The sequence below is a fragment of the Caloenas nicobarica genome, chromosome 3 (assembly GCF_036013445.1).
Source record: "Caloenas nicobarica isolate bCalNic1 chromosome 3, bCalNic1.hap1, whole genome shotgun sequence".
NCBI classification, from domain to species: domain Eukaryota; kingdom Metazoa; phylum Chordata; class Aves; order Columbiformes; family Columbidae; genus Caloenas; species Caloenas nicobarica.
In genome coordinates this window covers 2600461-2621696 of record NC_088247.1, presented here as the reverse complement: position 1 = coordinate 2621696, position 21236 = coordinate 2600461, and the positions used below count along the sequence as shown (strand labels likewise).

The window sequence follows — 21236 nt, the reverse complement described above, 5'->3', positions numbered from 1 at the left end:
AATCCTGCATAGTACCTAAAAGTAAGTAAATTTTGCAGGCACTGCAGAAGTTCCTTGAGTCCTGGCCACTAATGTGCGTTTTTTCTCATTAAAATGTCTTCTGTTTATTCTTATTAGAAGGTCTACAAGTTTAGAGTTGCTTCTAAATTTCTTATGATGAGCTACTCACTCGGAGAACCCACAGGACTAACTCGGAGGTGGTTTTTATTTTACCCTGATCATCAAGAAAAATTATTATTTTGTTCCAGCCGCTTGCCACTGTGCAACCCCTTGGAAAGCAATAAGGAGCACAGGTGTAACCAGAATAAACACTTGGTCTACAGAACCTTTGGTCCTCCTGGTTGTATCTGAGTTGTAAAACAACTCATCTGGACTCTTAGATCCCTGGGCGGGTCTCAGGAATGGCGGTAAGAAAAACACCCCCAGGTTCTGGCTGAAGGAACAAGCGCAATTCAGTGGGACACACACGCAGGGAAACTTAACACCAGATAAAACCTCTTCACGACAGCCACTTCTCATTTCAACAGCGTGCTAAGGTTGTGAAGCTGCAATCAGCTCAATTTCCCTCATTTCCAATGCAGATATTTATTTTAGATTTTACTTTGGATACTCAAGGAATCCAAGCATGGTGAAATATGATGCTCCTTCCACCAACAGAACTCGCACTTTGGTTTTTAAAACTGATCTTCCAGTAAAACTTGGTGACTGCACCGTTTTTCCTGTATCGACGATGGAATTCTATAAATTAAATCCTCTACCCATATTTTAGAAAAAAATCTGGAGCAGCAAGAGACTCATTTCAATAATTCCTCCACATTTCTACTATGAATGTCAGAACCTCTAGTGCTTTCATTAATATAATCTTACGTAATTTCCATCTCTCATGAGCAAGCCTATGTACTAAACCTTGAAAGCAGGTGCTCTGATACATTACCGATATTGGCTCGCCTCTTGATTTCCTTTCTTCTGTTGGCAAACCAATTGTACACTTTCAGGGAGGTAACTCGCTCCAAATCCGATAACTTTTTTCCTATGGAAGTAACGGGGGGAAAAAAAAAAATCAAATACAGCACTGTTACTCACTAGGTTCTAGAGGTAGGTCCCTGAAAAGCTACTGAGAATAAAGTGAATTTTCTATGAATCAGAGTACTGTGCGCAGATGCTATGGCAATAAATGCCAAATATTCCTCTAAAAAAAAAAAGTAGCCTTTCTTCTTTTTTTTAAAAAAAAAAAAATCTGAAATACAGGAATTTCTTTGCAGCTTCAATCGAGGAAATCCAGAGCCGTGGGAGAAGAGAGGGCTGCTTTGCTAGTTCAAGCACAAAACTGAGATTCGAAAAAACCTCAAATTCAATTCGCAGCCCTGCTGCAAATCGCATCCCCTTGAGCGAGCGCTCTTCTATGTGCCGCGAGGATGTAGTTCAATAACGTGTTTTCTTCAGCAGCAAAATGAATGAATAAATGTTGTATCCCCCCCCCATAATCTGCTTTTCTTCCTCTCCGCCACCAGCTGCTCTCGCGCTGCCGCAGCACTAATCGCACCCTTCCAGTCGTGCCAGGACATTTGTGATCTTTTAGGAGATGGGGGTGGATGTTGGAAACCAGATCGCTGGAGTTTTACACTTAAACTAGCAAAAAAAAAAAAAAAATTCCAACAATCACCAGCCAGCTATAGGAAAACAATTCTTGTTTCTCATCACCACAGAAGAGGGAAGACTGGAGGGTTTCAGCATTGCAAGGACATCATGGAAACCTCGTCCGTTGGCCTTGACCCTATATAATATAAAATATTCAATGTGGCTGCATCATCAGTCGTTTGCAGGCTGCATGGCGATGAGACTCCCCTGCTTCAGACTGTTTCTCAGAGTTTATTTATTCAGCATACAAAACATTCATGTAATTGAATGCAAACTTAAATAAGTAAGGAGAGAGAAGTGAAAAAGAAAAATCTGGAAATAGATATTATAGCTAAGCTGTTTCTTAATGCTTTACATCAGTGCCACTTGCAATTTTTTACCAACCTGAGATAGTGTTTAAGAGGTTTGTTCAAAAGTGCTAAACCAACCAGAAGGAATAAAATCCTGAACCTCTTTGGTGCTCTACCCAAGAGATCTTTCTGCTTCCATGATGAAAAGAGGCAACACCAGAAATTTTGACCAGGTATTCGGAAAAAGTATTTTACCATGAGAGTGCTCGACGTCGTGGAACAAGGGCCCAGAGGTGGGAAAACCTCTGGTTTTGGAGATATTCAAAATTGAATGAATAAAACCCCGAGCAACCATATTCAGCTGGTTCTGCGTGACCAGATGTTCTCCAGAGTCACTTCCAGCCTAAATTGTTCTGATTCTGTGTTGTCCTGTAACTGTCCCAACGTTCGGGAGTCGTGCCTTAGCTTGCTTTTGCATTCATTTTTATTCTGGTTATGTAGTTTGGATCTATTTAGATTTTACCAGTTCTGAAAACTATGTAAATGTTTGGTTAGCAAAACTAAGCACAGGCAGGTGCATCCACTAATAGTACACTGAATATTCATATTCCTCTACAAGTAAAACTTCTCCAGGAACAGGGAAAATGCAAATTGTTGACCCAAATACAAGCTCTTCCATTAATACACAGATTCTAGTAGGAAATCCACTGTCTAGAAGTGGTAAAGAAAACCAACAGACAGGAAAGTTGTGCTTCTTATTCTTCCAAGGGCCTGCTGTATATTCTCCAGCAAGCCTCAGTCTGTGAACCTAAAATTTCCTACTTGTAAAAAGAAAACAGCAAAATCCACTTTCACGGAGTGTAATAAAATTCTCAGATCGCTACTGAGTGTGAGTACTTTGAAATAACTTAATGTAAAGAATGAAAATCTTTCAGACATATTTATTTTCTCAGCAATACCATTTACAAAGCTGTATAAATGAAATGTTCAGATGCACAACTTGCACTTCATATCTCAACTGGTGGGAATTTCAGCTGCAGACATCAGCATTTAGGTTTGAAAATTGCATTGACCATCATGTTTATCCAAGTACGGCAGCTCCAAACAACAAGAGTCATAGAATATTCAAGAAGAAACCTGCTACTAGTTGAGAGCACTATGTTTGTTAGGAAAAGCCATAAAATGAGATGTGCTGAATTTAGCAGGAGATAGAAATCTAATTGCATTTGCCTTTGGAAAGGACACGGTGATCAGCTCCTCACCTGGCTTTTGTATAACTGCGTTACAGGCGTTGGCAATTTCTTCTCTCTTTGCCTCGTCTGGATATTGATTCTCATTGAAGTAACTGCAAGGAGGGAAAATAAAAAAAAGGTTTTTTTCAGAAATCAGAGCATGAAGCCTCCAAAGCAGCTTCACTAAAAGGGGTTAACTTGGTATTCGGAATATTGTAGTAGGACATAGAATGAAGCAGGTAATGCCACAAATATCAGGTGAAGCATCATATCAGAAGACACCACAGGCCATGCCTCTGCTTTTGGTTATTATCATTTATTTCTTTTTTTTTCCTGACATACACCCCCAACTTAGGCGGCATCGTACAAATGAAGGAGCTGTTCAATATTTACTTTGATCCCTGGGTTAATATATACACATGTACATAAATACTTGGATATATATTGCACACATTGTGTGCTTTACGTAAGGTATGAAGACTGTACAGACAAAATTACACAGTGATATAGCAAGATTTCTAGAGTTAGACTAGTTTTCTTTTTAAATCACAATACAAAAATTCTAAATTTTCTGCAGAACCGAGTACAGCATATCTTAACACTATTTTTTTCTGAATAATTGTGATTTTCTTGCACTTTATATGCAGTAAACACCCTCTAAGAGTTAAACTGTTTTCTCTTTCACTTCATTTAAGTGCTTTACAAATTTTAATGAACCGATTTCCATTCGACAGAGCTTATCAGATTTGCATTACAAACAACAAAAAGTCCTGTTTACTTCAATGGACTCTGATAAGCGTGCCATAAGCAGCGACTACTACAATTTTTCTACTGTAGATTGTCCGTAATATATAATCCTACGAATTCTTTGATCAACTTTGATCAGCAGCAGGTTCAGCTGTTGCACAGCTGCTCTGAATTGGAAAATAAAGAGATTTCCTTTCATTGTAGATCATTTGGTAGCAGGAGAGTCAGGCATATTTAGGCAATTATTATTTTCCATGGCCATATTTCTCCTCCCCAGCACAGTTACGTTCTATGGAAACCTGAATTCTGCTCCATACGGCACCTTTTCCTTGTCCAGCTTTATTCTGAGTAAGCGCTATTAATGCAGATCTCACTATTTCACTTCCAGTTTCGATCAGTTCACTGTAAATACACATTTTGAACATTCACTTTGAATTTTAGCCGCTATTTCTTCACCCCATTGTTCACAGCGTTATTTACAGCTACCCCAAACACGGTCCTGTTCCAAACTTACTACTCATTGACTACAAGAAATTGCAATTAGCACAGTTAATTGCACTGTTAATGTCCTTCCACTTGATTTTCATCCCCCCCACTTCCAGCACTACTCCCAGTCTCTAGGAATTTTTTTAAAATATATTCTTTCCTCTTCCACACATATCACCCTTTTTATTATTATGTCATTTTAAGTGATATATGCGTCTATATTAACATGCAAATTTCTGTCCAAAGGGGTGACGTTCTGTACAAAAGTGGTTTTTCTGGAGAATGGAGAGCTTGGAAAACAGACCAGAAAATGTTTTTCCTAGTAGTTAGTGATGGAAGCAGAAGCTCGAGACCCCAGTCCAGCTGCTCTCCCACCTACAAGAACTATTTCTTTTTTAAGTGCCATGAGATACAGGAACATCGAGACATCACAGCTGGAAATTGCTGTGCTATTACTTACACGAAGTTTTCGTATGAACTGAAATCCTGATCAGGAATCCAGGTCATCACTGCTGTGTACAAAAATTAACCCCACAAATTTTGGTAGCCATAATAGCTCTTTTAGGGCCTCCCTTTGCTGAACATTATCCTGTTTCTAATATTTGTCAAAAGTCAGGAACAGACACCACAAAAGAAACCCCATAAAATTAGAAAACCTGATGGATCTACAAGGTGATATAATAAAACCAGGAGGTGAAACCCTGATATCTTGCGATATTATGGATTTAGATCATCTGCGATCACAAACTGCTGGACAATATGGAAGAAATTACAAAAGATTAAGAAATGGTGTGTACTTGAACTGCCCATTGACACAAGAAACTGAGATACCAATTAATGAAGAAAAGACAACACAAGAGCCAACCATTTAGTCCAATCACTTTTGCGATTTAAAAAACTCGCTACTGAAACAGTAATTCTTATCTTACAAGGTTTTACAACTGAATAAAAAAAAATTGAGCAGTTTTGAGGCAGCTCTCCTGGTAGATAAGACATTTTCATGGAAATCATGAAGTGAAGTGGGTATGAGAGGGGAGCTGGAAGGAAACTAAGTAATTAAATTTGATTTCTGTAGTAATTTTAGTACCTGCCTCTCCTTCCATCTCCTGGTTTGTTCCTCACCCACATTAATGATGTGCCTCCTCCTTTTCCCATATATTCAGGCTGACTATGAACTTGTCCATCGCTCAACTCATGCTCCCCAAACTGGACTTTCTTCTCGACTTCTCCTGATAATATTCTTTTCTCCATCACCACGTTGTGCTTTTAACCTTTGGCAGAGACTGTCAGCTGGTTTTATCACAGAAGAGATCGTGCTCAGGAGTTTCAAGTCTTAAAGGAAAAAGGTCTCATAGCTACAAGTAACCAAAAATATAGAACTTCAAGCATAAGAACTGATTTTCATCCTCAACCTCCAAATTCTCCATATACACACTCACATTTCATCCCCATCACTTATCTCGATGTTCTAACGGGACTTGCGGGTGACATATCATGACATAAAACACATTTAAAACTTCCCAACATTTCTGGAAAGTAGCTGAGAGTAACTGGGTTTTCAAGATAGGGAAACCACGGCAAAAAATTCAATACTTCATCATTGACTGGTTTGGTTTGCTCATGTAGAAGCTGTCAACACACTGTGAATTTTTGGACTATGGTTCTTCTTGCAAGCAGGAAATTAATTAATCTCTCTCCAGTTTTGTTACTTATCTGTCAGGTATACTCGTGCTAAGGGCCAGGGAAAGAATGAGGCACGTCTGAGTTTCTCTTCGCAGCTACAAACCGCAGCCTGTTCACAGTTCCTGAAAACTCCAGATGAAAAATGTAAAGCAATATGAAATTATAAGAAAAAGAAAAAAAGAAAAAGAGCAGGCACAAGTAAATCCTGCAATGGCACACTGCTTTCTAGACAAAGGGTAGCTGTCAGCTGAATACCTTCAACGAAGAAACCAAATGATCTCTTTTGTGCAAAATGACAGTGGAGGATTAAAATGAAAAGTGGCCAAATCATTTACATGAGATCGAGAATCCATACGATGGTAAAGAATGTAGATATCCTTGAAGCGGTTTCATTTCAATAACACTGAAGCCTAGAAAAATTGCAGGTTCAGAGAAACCCTCTTTCTTTCAGGGATAATGTGCTTAGGACAATGACGGAAAGAGAATCCATCTCAGCCGCGGGCTCTGTAAGGGGAGTAAACGCATCCCCCCAACTCTTTACCAAGGTGCCCCATCTGAATTCCTGCAACAGCTGCCAATCTCTCTCTCTTTTTTTTTTGCTTGGCTGTAGAGCTTCTGTTATCCAGGCTTAGATATCAGATGCATTAAGCAATGCCTCAGTAGCGCTCCTGATAATCCACAGTGGAAGTTTTGCTGCTTTGTATCAGCTTTGCAGCTGCCAGGGAAGTGTTTGAAAGGAGCCAAGCTATGGAGCAGCGGAAGGACGGACGGGTTCGGTGCTTTTTCACCGATAAAACCACCCAGAACTGCTCAAAAGACTGTGGGTGGGCAAAGGCTTAGTTTAGAGTATCACGTATTGGTTAAAGCTTCAAAGTGTGGAAATGATTCAGAGTATATAGGGTGAAATGTGTTGCAGGGTAACAATTCACTGCGGGTCAGCTGTTACAGCAGAATTACAGACACTCCAGGTGAGGTAATTCAGGTACGTGGACACCAGGGCAATGGCGCTGAAAGAAGAATAATTTACCTTGCAATTAAAAGGAGAGCAGAATACACGGATGGATATTTATTGAAGAAAAGTGGACATGCTGTAAGTTCATTCCCTTACTGAACTTTGTGTGTTTGCACCTCTGAGTTTCCATTTCCATCAAAGCGAGTGAAATGTCCCAGTGCGCTTCATAGAATCACAGGACGGTTTGTGTTGAAGGGACCTTCCCAGCTCCCCCAGTGCCCCCCCTGCCATGAGCAGGGACATCTGCACCAGCTCAGGTTGCTCAGAGCCCCGTCCAGCCTGGCCTGGGATGTCTCCAGGGATGGTTCAGCCACCACCTCTCTGGCCAACCTGGGACAGGCTCTCACCACCCTCAGCACAAACAATTTCTTCCTCATGTCTGGCCTGAATCTCTCTCCTTTAGTTTAAAACCACCACCCCCTATCCTGTCGCAACAGGCCCTGCTTATAAGTCTGTCCCCATCTTTCTCATCGGCCCCTTTCAAGTACAGAAAGGCCACAATCACGTCTCCTGGGAGCTCCTCTTCCCCAGCTGAACCCCCCAGCTCTCTCAGCCTGTCCTCCCAGCAGAGCTGTTCCAGCCTCGGGTCATTTCTGGGGCTCCTCTGGCCCCTCTCCAGCAGCTCCATGTGTGTCCTGTGCTGAGGACCCAGAGCTGGACCAGCACTGCAGGGGGGTCTCACCAGAGCGGAGCAGAGGGGCAGGATCCCCCCAAACCTGCTGCCCACGCTGCTGGGGACGCAGCCCAGGACACGGGTGGTTTCTGGGCTGCCAGCGCACATGGCCGGGTCGTGGCCAATCTTTCATCCACCAGCATCTCCTCCATCCAAGACCATCTTTCACAAGGCTCAGGCTGCAGTCCAGCTTAACACAATTTAAGCACAAAGGAATAGCTCTATCCTCTCCCCTTGATTCCCTTTTTGTGGGGAGCACAGAGCTGGGACCGGTTCCTCCAAGAGCAGCTCTCTTCAAGCCACGCCGAAAGCAAAGCCTGAGCGACGGGCTCGGCGACCGGCCCAGGGACGGATGGAAAAAACAAGAACTGCCCATTTCTCCGGTTCCCATCTGACCCCTGGTGAGGAACAGAAGATCTTGCTGCCACCAGGGACTGAGCTCCCTGCCAAACCTTCTGCTGTCTCAAAACCCACAAGAGCACGAGCTGCTCTCTTCTCTTCGAACAGCACCTCCGCTTTCCACTGACGAGTTACATGAAACACTCGAATGTCATTACCTACTTTATCACTCATTAGTATATTTATCAACGCAGTATGACCCAGTAGCAAGAGGTCATTGTTTCGGTTGCTGTGGCTTTTCACAGAACTATTATTCAGGCTGTCAAATCAATGGAAATATTTCTGAAGTCCGACTGTCATCTGTGCCCGAGATCTTATCGCTGCGTGGCATGAGACAGAGAAGTGACATTCAAAGCATAATCTCATCGGGAAGTGTAATGACTGGTTTATTTCCCAGTAAATACTGGCCAAGAATGTCACTAATGCCATTGTCAGCGAGGTCAGCAGATGACACCATCCATTTTATCTACTGATATTTCTACAGATTCTATAATAATGGCATGTGTGTCAAATAAACGGTGTGCACTGCAATATATAGTAAAGTTATTTCTATTCTAGACAGCAAAATTAAAGCTCAAAGATATCGTCTCTGCAGATAAACTCTGATGGAGCTGAGAATTACACTGACAACACCATCTTCTCCTCCCAGCTCTGCAAAATGTAACCACCAGTTTAGTCGCTACAGGAAACATCTGGCGAGGTCCTTTTCCACTTGAGATCGGCCGGGGATGGAACCGCAGCTCTCGGGGTGCGAGCAGATGAACTCCAGTCTAGACGTTCCTACAGCACCAGCTCAACTAGACCTTCCATCCAGGCAAAAGATGAATTTAAATAAAAATCCCAAGCCCCCAAAACACACTGATGAAGGCGATCGCTACGGCTCTCTCCTGTTTTCCCTACAGCACTATCATTTATCCAGGGGCTCTCGTAGGGCGGTGGAATTTAAGGACTGAACAAAATGCTGCAGGACTCTTTATCTCACCAGAGGTTTCTCCGCAATCCTGGCATTAAGTCCAGGTTCAACCTACAGAGATATCCAGTCCCAACATCAGAATTTAGGATTTTATCCAACGCAGAATCTACCCCAACTTTAAATAAGCTTTGGAACCAAACTGTAAAAATGCTCGTTCTTCAAAAATCTCCATCTCATTCCTAGCTTGAGCGCTCACCCCAGGGCATGGCCATGCTCCGTCTAGAGAGAAAACAGCTTTTAAGTCTTTTACTGGAAGAGATGCTTCATTCTTCTACTTCTTTTCATGGAAAGTGCAAACCTGGAGATGAGATCTCAACAGGACTAGATCACTTAGAGCACCAGACTTGTATAAATTGTAATTATTTCTCTTGTCAGTATGTGTTTGTGTACATAAATTGCACAGTCATTTCACTACATGTTATAAAAACCTCGTACAACTGAGTTGACTCTATTCTGGTTTTACAAATCAGTGCCTAAACTCCGAGACAGTCGTTTAACTGATGTTTCCTAGCAGGAATCTACTCTGCAATGTAGATTAAAATGCCAAAAATACACCTTGCACTGAAGTGCGTAAAACTGTATGACCTTCAAAGCTACTATAACATCATCAAGTTTCCAATTTTTCTAAAATAATTTTCTCAGTGTTTTGACCGTGGTCTCGAGCACCAACACAATCCTATCAAGCTATTATGAATAATATTATCCTAAAATTTGTTTAAGACCAGAATTAATTGATAATAGCTCTGAAAGCCTCATACTTGCAAAAGATAATCTATGTCTCCTAATCTACAGCACCCTACTGGCAAGATAATTAACAATTTAAAAAAGAATAGTTAAGACATCGGAGGTGGCGATTTACTCTTCCTTGTAATTGGATTTGGTGATAAGAATATTTTTGAAATGACACAACAGCTCTTCTGAGTAGAAAGATTTGCAGTTTTTAGCATTTCGAAACACACCTTCTGCTTAAGGTGACTTGAAGCCGCTGACAGCAGAAAACAGGTAAAATTTTATGACTATCCTTAAGCTTAATGGTATCGCAGGCTCCCAAAACCAAGGTAGTTACCTAAACTGTTCACAAAATAAAAGGAAGAAAAAAAAAAGGATGGAAAAATTTTTGAAACCAGAAAGCAGCTAATGCTTCAAGACATGATAAAGTGAGAATTGTTCAGTAATATTTCAACAACAGGTTGGTGTGAACATACAGCACCTTCAAAGCTCTTCCTAACAAGGCATCTAAGCCTGAATAATAGTATCTCTTATTCTCCTTTATTTACTTGCAATATTTAAATTGAGACCTATGCACTACAGGGAAATTGATGTGAATTAAATCCTCTGGACTCAACTGCTTGATAAAAAAGATCTTTATGAAGACAACCGTGAAACAAACATCTCATCTACATTTTTTTTAACTTTCTACAGGGGACGAGTTATCAAAGTTCCACCCTCTGGATTAGCCAGATCTCAGAAATCAAAAATAAACCAAGATCAGTCCATGGATGAACCATCTCCAAGAAGTGATGGGACTCTGCAGAAATCAGCCCACCCACTCGTGACCCACCTTTCCAACGAGATGTTCCTCTAATCGACACCATGGTTATTAGAGATACTACGTGTAAGACAACAGAGGATTCCAAGGCTTTATCTGGCAACACAAATAAACAGCAAATTGTCTTATCTGGATTTCACGTGACTCAATCCAAAATATTATTCTCTGCTCTCTCGAAAAAAAACCATTAAATGCATCAGATTCAGTTTTCTCCGTTTTCTGCTCATCGAAAGTAAGGTATTTCTGGAAGAACAGCCTATCCTTGCCTCAAAATTGTGCTTTAATGGGAAGTTCAGCACTGAATCACAAAAAAAAAAAAAAAGTATGTGCAGAATGTCAAGTGTAAGCAGTAAGGTCCCTCAAGTTGTTCGCAGTTTGGCATCGGTAAGGTCGTGTTTTTCAAAATTTTATAGTCCTTCTGGCTGTGAAGCTTGTAGTCCCACTTTGTCCTAAGCCTCCAGGAGAGGAAAATTACCAAACATGAGATTTGTGATAAAGCTTTGTATGAGCTGCCAACCTCCAACATCATCACTAGCACTTCTCCTCAAAGATCCACAAGTCTTTATTTTCAATTTCCAGTATTGGACCAGACTCAGGTCTGCTCAGCTTAGAACCTCCTAGACGCCACCATTGCTGCTGCTGCTTTTTCAGAAAAAAAAAAACCTGATTAAACTAACGAAAGGATCCTACAGGATTCAGAAGACACAATAAGGCCAATTCTTGCAGGGTAACGAGTGCCCGAAGTCAAAAGGTTCAGGATCAAAGCTTCTGACTTTGGGCTCAGTACTTATATTTTTCCTAACGCCCGGTTATCTACAAGATCTAGACCAGAACTGTTACTCTAATAAATAATGTACAGACGCAAAGCAGAATAAGCTGGTTTTTAAACATCAATCTACTCCCTGCCTTGCAACCGAAATGCAACGCAACGAGATGGATATCAGCAAACGAGAACAAGAAATTATTAATTAGCATAGGCCAGCACGCAAGTTGATTAAGCTACTATGGTGCCAAGGCCAGTTTCATGAGGCTTTTTGTAGATGTCACAGCAAAGAAGTTTTAAGGGAAGTTTTAAGCAATGAGGTCGCTTCATGGATCCTTGAGAGTGCTACTTCTCAAGTCTGGCAGGAGCAACATCTTTTTATTTATTTTTTGTGGATTATTCAATGACCATTCACCATCCATGGGGAAATAGTTGAGTTTATTATCCACTTTATATATATATATGTATTTTCCCCCCCCCCCCCCAATAGGATTGTAAATAATTACCTTGGAAATAATAAGCTCCAAGGACTCAAAAGTATTGCCACTCCACCTCAGAAAAGTCAAATTCCCTGAGGACAGTCTCATCTCATCGGGAAGCGCAGCTAGAACAGTACTGGTAGTAATGCTCTAAAAACAACTGAAGAATTGTTGACTATATATTCTATGTCTCAAAAAACAAATTCTTATCATTTTTAGACTTCAGTAAAGCATATGGGAAATTATTCATAATTTTGGAAAAGACAAAGATTAGCATAATTATGAGATACGGTAGAAAAGAAACGAAGAACAGGGCTGAAACTTTAAAATAATGGCTTGAAAGGTGGTTATCAGTGCTATTCCTCAGGTACCATCTCCGGAGTATCTTAAGAACAAAAACACTCGATGATCTTGAACATGGTAATAACCTCACCTGGACTAAGTATTATACAATCCTGGTCTTCCACCTCCAAGAAAGATGAATTTCAAACCGAACATCTCAGGGAGCCATCGTAGGATGCCAGAGGAACGAAAAGCCCGTTTTGCAAGAGATGGAGCAAGTTTTAGCTGAGCAAACCTCGAGGCTGAGATCAGGATACGGTTTAGCATAAATACATGGAGGGGACCAACACGGGAGACGGGAGATGGAAGGATTTATTTTAGTTAAATGATAATATTGATTCAATATGGATGGGTACATACTGGTCACAAACAGCCATGGGAACGTAGATTTCTAACCGCTAAAATAGTAAGAGTCTGCTGGGCACGGGTCTCCCAGCGGGATTTTGTACCCTTGGCTATACCTGCTTCTAAGATAGAGAATTTAATCACTTTCTGAGAAAGATATAATAATGTTTGACGGAAAAGAGAAGCTGAACATGAAACTGGAAGCCCCAGTCCAACACTCCTGTGATTAAGAGAATATCAGGGAGCACTTAAAAACTGAAGGAGCACCAGCCGATGGACGTAATCAGCACCAAATCAGATGACTCTTTCTATATGTTTTGTACTTGTGTAGCTTATTTTATCTTTTTTTTTCTTTATAAGTAAATCGTATTAAAAAAGCTCTTTGGAACGCATCCATGTCTTTTATTCTGTTGACAGAGTTCCTCGCAAACAGTAGAGAAATCAAAACAAATTCAAAGTTACGCATGTTCCAAAGGAAAATGAAACAAAAAAAGGTCAATTGTGCCATCCCAGACTACAAAAAAAAAAAGGATAAAGAAGAATTTAGGATGTGGTAGTGACTTTTGTGGTTAAAGCCCATATGCTTGCCTGACAAAGCGTTCTTTTTAGTCTGTTTAAAGTGCTCCACAGCCTGACCAAGAGCCCATAAATACATGATGCAACATACTTAGGAGTTGTACTTTGGAATTTTGCTCCCTCACTTCTCCTCGTAATGACTCTGTTTATTACTTGTATAAAGACCTCCCATCTGTTACTAGATGGCGGAGAATTTCCTTTCGCTGAGGTAGGTTTGGACTCTGTTCAGAGAGGCGCTGCAGTGAGAGTCAGCAGAACACTTTGCATCTAAAAACCAGAAATGGGCAAATCCAGGAGTGCTCGGAGCTGCTCACGCCGACGGCCGCCCGCACCGAAGCCAGAGGCGACCAGGTGCCAACCTCATCGCTAATTCCTTCCCAACGCTTTCCAGGTCGCTCAAGAAGTTAATTTTTGTAATTCACTGAAGTGGGTTTATTCCATGGGTAGTATTACACCCCAGTCAGGGAAATCTCACTGTGAGAGATGACTATTCCTTAGACCTGGAATGATCCTCCCTGGCAGGCCAGGGCTGTCCAGATCTTTCCCAAAACTCTGAAAAAGAGCCAAAGGGGGAATGATTGCAGCTTTATGGTCACTTGTGCTTGTCATTGCCGCTGCCTTACCTGCGACACGTCCCCAGATTCTGCTCACGAAGAGCAAGTGCATTCCCCAGCAGTGTCTCAACTCCTTCAGGATGGAGGGACAGTGGATTATAACTGTTATACCCTGTCCCAGAGCACATCCAAAGACACGTCACCCTTACAAGGGTTGTAATACGATCAAGAAATTTTGTTCCAGTCTATAATGAACAGTCGTTCTACAGCATATAAAATGTAGACGGAATGTTCGCGCAGTTTCTGTGACAAATATGCCAGGACTTTCCCTGCCTCCTGAAATCATGGCTAAGAAAATAACACCGTAACTAATTAATATGAGCTTGTTGTTACTATTCCATTCTGCGTACATTAAACGGAACAGTCATAGGAAGAAGAATACCATGAAAGATTACAGAAAGCCTAGTGCTGGCATAGAAGAAAGCTCAAAGAGAGATAAGCCACAGCACTAAACTTAGACTTTTGTGCTGTCCTTACAGCGAGCAGCATCTAGAGGTCTCAACATGATCACGGAGAGCCCATTGCAACCGCCTCGGTGTACGAACAGAAGAGTTGTGACCGAAACTGATTTGCTTTAACAGTTACATTGACTAATGTTCTGGAAAAGTGAATTATTTATATTGGATACAAATGCAGCAGAGAATTGGTGCGAATTTCAAATCTAAACACTCCCACGATTGAACTTCATTCGCTATCTTCACAAAAAACAGGGTAATGCAGACGGAGAAGAACAAATTCAAACTCCTGACTTATGTGACTGGTTCTAAATTAGTTGTAACTGTTCAGGAGAAAGACACAAACATCCCTGTGGACCACCCAAAGCAAACATATTCGCAATCGATACACAAAAGTGATCGGCAAAACCCAGACGTTAGGCTGGAGGTCAGAAAACAAGAGGAATCAGATTCAGCCGCCTGTATAAACCGGAATATTCACCCAGGAAATATGGTAATCGGTTCTGCCCCTGTCCCTGCTCAGCTACCCCGGGTCACTAAAAATTGAATGCAGAAATAGAAAAGGTCCAGAGAGGAGTGACAACGAATATCATTAGAGGCAAGGGAAGACTCGCCATCCAAAAAGAGATAAGAGAATGACTGTTTAGTTCAGAGAGAAGATAAATAAGCAGCATATTGATAGCAGTATGTACAAGGAGTAATGACGGGAAGGTAAACAGAATGTTCTTTGTAATTATTTTTCATGAGACTCAGGAAAAAGGGACCTCCAACTTTTTAAACACAGTTTAGCATATAAAATGAAACTAGGTATATAATTAGTTCTCCCAAGTACCCTGAAGACCTTAGCAAGATTTAGAAGGAATTACATATTTATGTGAATAATAAGAACGCCCATGGCTGCAATAGAGTGTGAGCAGCAGGGGGAGGGAGGTTGTTCCTCCCGAACTGCTCTGCCCTGGGGAGGCCCCATCTGCAGTTGTGTGTCCAGTTCTGGGCTCCCCAGTTGAAGGACGACAAGGAATTACTGGAGGGAGTCCAGCGGAGGGACACAAAGATGCTGAGGGGTCTGGAGCATCTTTGTGATGAGGAGACACTGAGAGAGCTGGGGCTGTTGAGCTGGAGAAGAGAAGCTGAGAGGGATCTGATCAATGGGATCAATATCTCAGGGTGGGTGTCAGAGGATGGAGCAGACTCTGTTCAGTGGTGCCCAGCGCCAGGGTGAGGGGCAACGGGCACAGACTGAAACACAGGAGGGTCCATGTGAACATGAGGAGAAACTTCTTTGCTGGGAGGTGCCAGAGCCTGGCCCAGGCTGCCCAGAGCGGCTGTGGAGTCTCCTTCTCTGAGACATTCAAACCCGCCTGGACCGACCTGTGTGATCTGCTCTGGTGACCCTGCGTGAGCAGGGGGGTTGGACTGATGATCTCCAGAGGTCCCTTCAACCCCAACCAGGCTGTGACTCTGTTCACGGTGCTCCTCAGACCTGCCATGTCACACTTATGTTTTGCTAATAGGAACTTGGGTTGATTTGAGGTTGTTTCTGTGCCTCCTCTCCTTATGCAATGTCCCAACATCACTTCACATGCTGGGTACAGTCAAATGAAATCACCACACGGGCAAGCAGGACAGCTGGATGTCACACATGTAATATTTAGGGGTACACTCTGAAATATGGGGTCTGTGAGCAGGAGCCAGCAGATGTTCTTAAAAGCAAATGGGAGGTTAAGAGGTAAATTGGGTCTTAAAGATCCTCCCACACACTGGTGCTACTGGAGCCAGTAAAAATGACATTTGCCTGCACAGTAAACAGCAACTGCGAGTTTTTACATCTGCGCTGAAAGCATCTGGGCACTTAGAGAGAGACTTTCAATCCCATTTGTATGACAAGTGCTTTGATGCTGCGAGAAGACAACGTTGTAACTCGGTGAGATCTCGCTTCTCACCTTCACGAGCAGGGAGACAGAACACAGAGGTAACCGGTCCTGGAGAAATGCAGGAGAGTATCTGGACTATAGAAGAATTCCCATTCTTAAAACGTAGGTGTATTGCAGCAGCCAGTCAGATTGACAAGGCTCCTTTTGCAAATGTTGATTTCAATTATTTTGACCTTGGCAGGTACAAAAATTCTATCTGGAGTCTGCTGCAAGGAGTCGCCCCTCCCACAGATCGCTCTTTTTGTTATTAAAAAAAGAAAAAAAAAGAGAACACAAAGATACAAAAAGCACCTGAGCTCGCTGAAAAAGAAAAATAACCTATTAGGTGCTGGATCCTTCAGGAAACCAGAGTCTGGCGAGCACCCTGGACAGACATCCCAGTGCTGTATTTTACCGCATGCAAGCTGCCAAACAACTGAGATTTGCTTATGGCTGATTAGAATAGGAAGCTCGAATATTATGCATGTCTAAGAGGGAACATTGCTTGATCTAATGCAAAAGAAGAAAGATACTGTGTAGCAAGCATAAAATGGCTGCTCTTGCATTTTATGAAGACTTACAGCAATGACCCTGAGCCAAAGCATTTGAACTTCCAGACAATAAAACCATCCTGCCTGTGTCTAAATTGTCAAGTGAACTTTCCTGAATGCCTTTGCAAAGTGCAAAGTGAACAGCAAAGATCCTGAAAAAACACTCCCTTCCTACCATCTCAAGGGATTTGATGAAGTTAAACCTCCCACTGCAAGTTGCTGACTAATCAACACCTTATGACAGAATAGAAAAAGCTGGAAAATCATGTAAAGACGTCACCTGATGTTTCCCTCTGCGTTAAGATCAAATATAACAGAACCATCCTGGCAGATTTTAGCTCATTTGCTCCTGAGAAACGTTGCATAATTTCTGTAGATAACCTTAGTGCTCAACCATTCCTAATTTGGAAAGTTTTCCCTAATGCCCGACACCAATCTTTTTCGGTAACCCAAGAGCTGCAGGTTTTTAGCATCTTGCTCATCCTTTCTTTGCTTTGGCTCAGTCTCCCCAGCAGGTTGTAGATATTTTACGGGTAAGAACAGTGAGTCACCAAAAGGTTCGATGACATCTGAGGGTCACAGGGACGGCCCAGCCAAACTCTCAACACTCCTCACCTCTTTTGCAGTCTGCAAAACAAACCCGAGGAAGACGAGCAGCATCCCCGAGCCAAGCGGTGGACATCGTTATATTGATGAGAAACTGATGTTCTGTTTCTAACAATGTACAAGCCTAATGGAAGAGACCGAAAGACATTACTTCCTGCTCTGTTGTCAGCTTGAAAAGGGAGAAACGCAATGAATCCAAAACTTAAATCTCCTCCAAAGCCTTGCACAGGAAACTTAGATCCCCTATGGGGCCGGTATTAAGGTTCTGCTAGAAGACATAACTAAGAGTAATGGGATTAAATTAACTAAGAAAATTTCCTAACTGAATTTCAGGAGCTAATAGAGCTCTCATTTTCCCCAGGGAAGCCGTGGAAACCCCGGCGCTCAGGAGAGCTGCAGTAATAGCGCTTTCACAATCGGAAGAATTTCTAATAACGCATGTCAGGGCTGATATCGCTCAGGGCCAGAACCAAGCGCAGTGCTCTGCCGGCCTGACCACGGCAGAAGGTGCTTCTTTCAGGAGGGTGCACGATGCTCAATCTTCTATGGTGTGAAGGAAACGCAGCAGGGACGGGAGATGACTTTCCTCGTCAATTTGGGTCTGATTTAAAGGGGGAACAAGAATACGACCGGGTCAAATTAGACAAAGAGTTTGGCAGGGGTGCTACAGCGAGATGTTCCTGCTCTTTGGCAAAAATCAAAGGACAAAGCGCAACTGTCAGCGTAGAACCATCGTATCACAGGATGGTTTGGGTTGAAGGGACCATTAAAGCTCCCCCAGTGCACCCCCTGCCATGAGCAGGGACATCTGCACCAGCTCAGGTTGCTCAGAGCCCCGTCCAGCCTGGCCTGGGATGTCTCCAAGGATGGGGCATCCAATTCAAACCAAGCAAAAATCACAAGAAAACCACGCAGATGACAAAAAACACCATGGAAAATTTGTGCATCTTTTTGTTCAGCTTCCCCTTCCCTGTTGTACATTCCAGGTCTGGCACCCCCTCATCGCACGGCAAGCTGAACCAATTCAATCAAATGCAGGGGGGAGATAAAAAGGATTTGGTTTTTTTCTGAATTGGCTGGTATTTCAATCAGGCAGGCAGCACATCTGGCGCAAGGCAGGGTGGCAGGAGCAGGGAAATGGAGGAGGAATCGAGAAGAGCGATGAGACAGGATAACACCTAAGGATGAGATGGTGACAAACCGTTAATTCAGCTGAGCTGTATCACGAAACCATACCCTTGGTATCGTGAGAAATCTAAACCAATTTCTCTTATGAATAAAGTTGCCTTGGATCGCAAGGCCAAATGAAACACCTGACTCTTGTTTTTCCATCTATGAAACGGGAATAGTAGGTATCTATATCATCCACTCTTATTTAATCTAAATACATCTTTACAAAATGATGGTTCAAAAGCACAGAAAAGTGTTAAAATAAAAAAACAGAGCCATAAAATCAAACCAAATAACCCTCAACCTGAAAGCAAAGTCCCTGTTGCCTAGACAAAGTGAAATACTTTCAACTGATGAATTATTCATTTTGTTTAGAGCAGAACTTACAGTTATTTTAATCTTTGGATAAAGCATATACTTAAAAAACAACACGCAATCCCCCACCCCTCCAGCTTCAGTGACACTCAACAGAAGTGCCTTAAAACGGGTATATTGTCATTGATTCTGCTGCCAATCGTGGGTGGTATTTTTGTCTGAAAAAGAAGATAAACCTCAACTCTAACAGATGATTAGAGGAGAAGCACATTTGATTTTAAAAAAGAGAGATAGACAAGACAACACAGCTTCACTAAACCAGAAAAAACCCTAAGGGAATTTTCAGTTTCGTAGTTCTAATGAGAGGGGTTGAAAAGAAGTAGTAAAGCAGAGAAAAGAAAAAAAAAAAATTGTCTGTTGGACAAGACGAAACGCAGAAGAACTGAACCAGAAACAGACTTTCAAGTTTAACCTCGGCTTTTCCCAGAAAGGACTACTGTAGTTCCCAAAGGAGGGTAAAGCCACACGCCGACATCCCCGCACGCAAAACTCAGCAGACTGCAGGAGCAGGAGGCAGGAGAAGGGAGCGGGTCAAGGTTGATCTCGGGAGTGCGGCGGCGAGAAGGAGCTCGTGCTGCAGTCGGCTGAACCACACCTAGTCTGCAGTTAAATATAGAACTTTACTTTCTGCAACTACTGCTCCTCTTAACCTTCAGAGCATAAATATTCCGAGAGATATTTAAAAAAAAAAGAGAGAGAGAAAGAGAGGGAGAAAGAGACCTGAATCTATTGTCCGAAATCTAAGCCTAGCGACTAGCAAACCACTCTGGGAGGGTTTCCAAAAAAGCAGTAAAGGCTGGAGAATTGAATTACAGAAACCACAAGCAGCATTCTGGAAACCCAGTATAAACCAATTAGTTTCTTTAATACACATATACAGTATGCAGACACTTATGTACATTAGACATTTAAGTATACGTGCTGGCCCTAACTCTAGTCTTAATTATATCAGCTTGGCAGCAATCTAATAATTAATTGCACTGGAATTTTTGTTGGTTTAAATCTTTTAAAAAAGAGAAACTAGTCCTTCGACCCTCGCCCTCTCATTTCACAGGCCAAATCCTGACCGGTGCTGTGCACTTTAAGAGCCTGCTCTTACAAGCAAACCTCTCTAATTTTTGCAATCAAATTCTGGTTTTTTTTTCCTTGAAGGGCTCTCAGCTGGTTTGCCACATTGACTTTTAGCGACCACATTTCTTACCAAGTCAAAAATACGTACCACAATTAACTGATAGAGCAGCCCAAGACTTTGATCCTCGCCCCAAAAAATGTTTATACAGCTTCACAGCAACGTTTCAGAAGTTTATAGGAAGAAGTAGCTCTGCATTCCCAACCCAGGAGTTGCCATTAAGGTCTAGAATCAACCCTCTTATCTTCAGGCATTGAACAAAATCGCCAGAGTTACATCTAATAGCAGAAGGCTCCTCTTTTGCAGCCAGAAAGGTGCTTATAGTTGCATTAGTGGGATGGAATTGTCTCCTGGATCTCTGTTTCTCATTGCCGAATAGCTAGAAGCCTGGATGAACAAGCATTTTACGGATGTTCCCAAATCAGCAGCTCAAAAGCAGGTGCCTAAGTCCCCGCACCAACAGCACAAGATGCTGCAGAACATACAAACGCAATGCAACTTGTGTTTAATTAAGGAAAATACTGGATTAAACTGAGTAAGATGGCTTCACTCACTGTCAAAAGGAAAAAGCAAACGAGTGGATAAATGGCACCACAACACTTGCAATGTAAACCAGCATTTCAGGGGGGCAAATGTTTATTCCTCACCCTATGGCACCAAGTGAACCTGATGTGCAGGGGTCTGGTCACCTCCACGCAGGCTGGTGATACGAGTCACATCACGGACAAGCCTGGAAGACTCTGGTGACTTGTAAGTGACATTAGCTCCCTTCTTCCTACGGCTCCCAAAGGGGTATTTTCCTCCCACTCTTTCAAAACTTGTCACATAAACCAGCTCCATCCTCACAGTTCAGCTAGGCCTATTAAAAGCATAACAGTTAAACAACCGCATTTCCAACTTGCTTTATGGTGTAGTTTTATTGTCAGACAAAGCTCTTACCACAGCTCGAGGTTACTGTGTTCTTGCCTCAAGTCAAAGCCCTTGGCCACACTTTCCAGCACCCACACACAGGGCTGCGAAATTCAGTGCTAGCGGTGACCCAGCAAGAGCTTTGCAAACTGATATTAAAGCCAGGATTAAGGTAATGTGGCAGAAGTCTTCATTTATCAGCAGAATAGGAAGAAAACCCCAGCAGCAAAGACCTTACAGAGCACAAGACACAGCAAACAAACCCGAGAACGACAAATAAGAAAGACTGTAACGACAAATTAGGTCACGTGATTATAGATCTGCATG

The 21236-nt window shown here is 42.2% G+C and overlaps 1 protein-coding gene across 14 annotated transcripts in view; it reads right to left on the bottom strand.

Annotated features, from left to right (window-relative positions):
* HMBOX1 (homeobox containing 1) overlaps nt 1–21236 on the bottom strand; it is a 125364-nt gene that overhangs the window by 21774 nt on the left and 82354 nt on the right. For all 14 annotated transcript variants that reach the window (XR_010605894.1, XM_065630415.1, XM_065630421.1 and 11 more), the window contains 2 exons: nt 3191–3273; nt 935–1030 (listed from right to left, as the gene is read on the bottom strand). Coding sequence is in view for 13 of the 14 variants with exons in the window: in XM_065630415.1 (XP_065486487.1) it covers nt 935–1030; nt 3191–3273 (179 nt within the window). In the remaining variant the exon portion in view is untranslated. The remainder of the gene's footprint in view (nt 1–934; nt 1031–3190; nt 3274–21236) is intronic.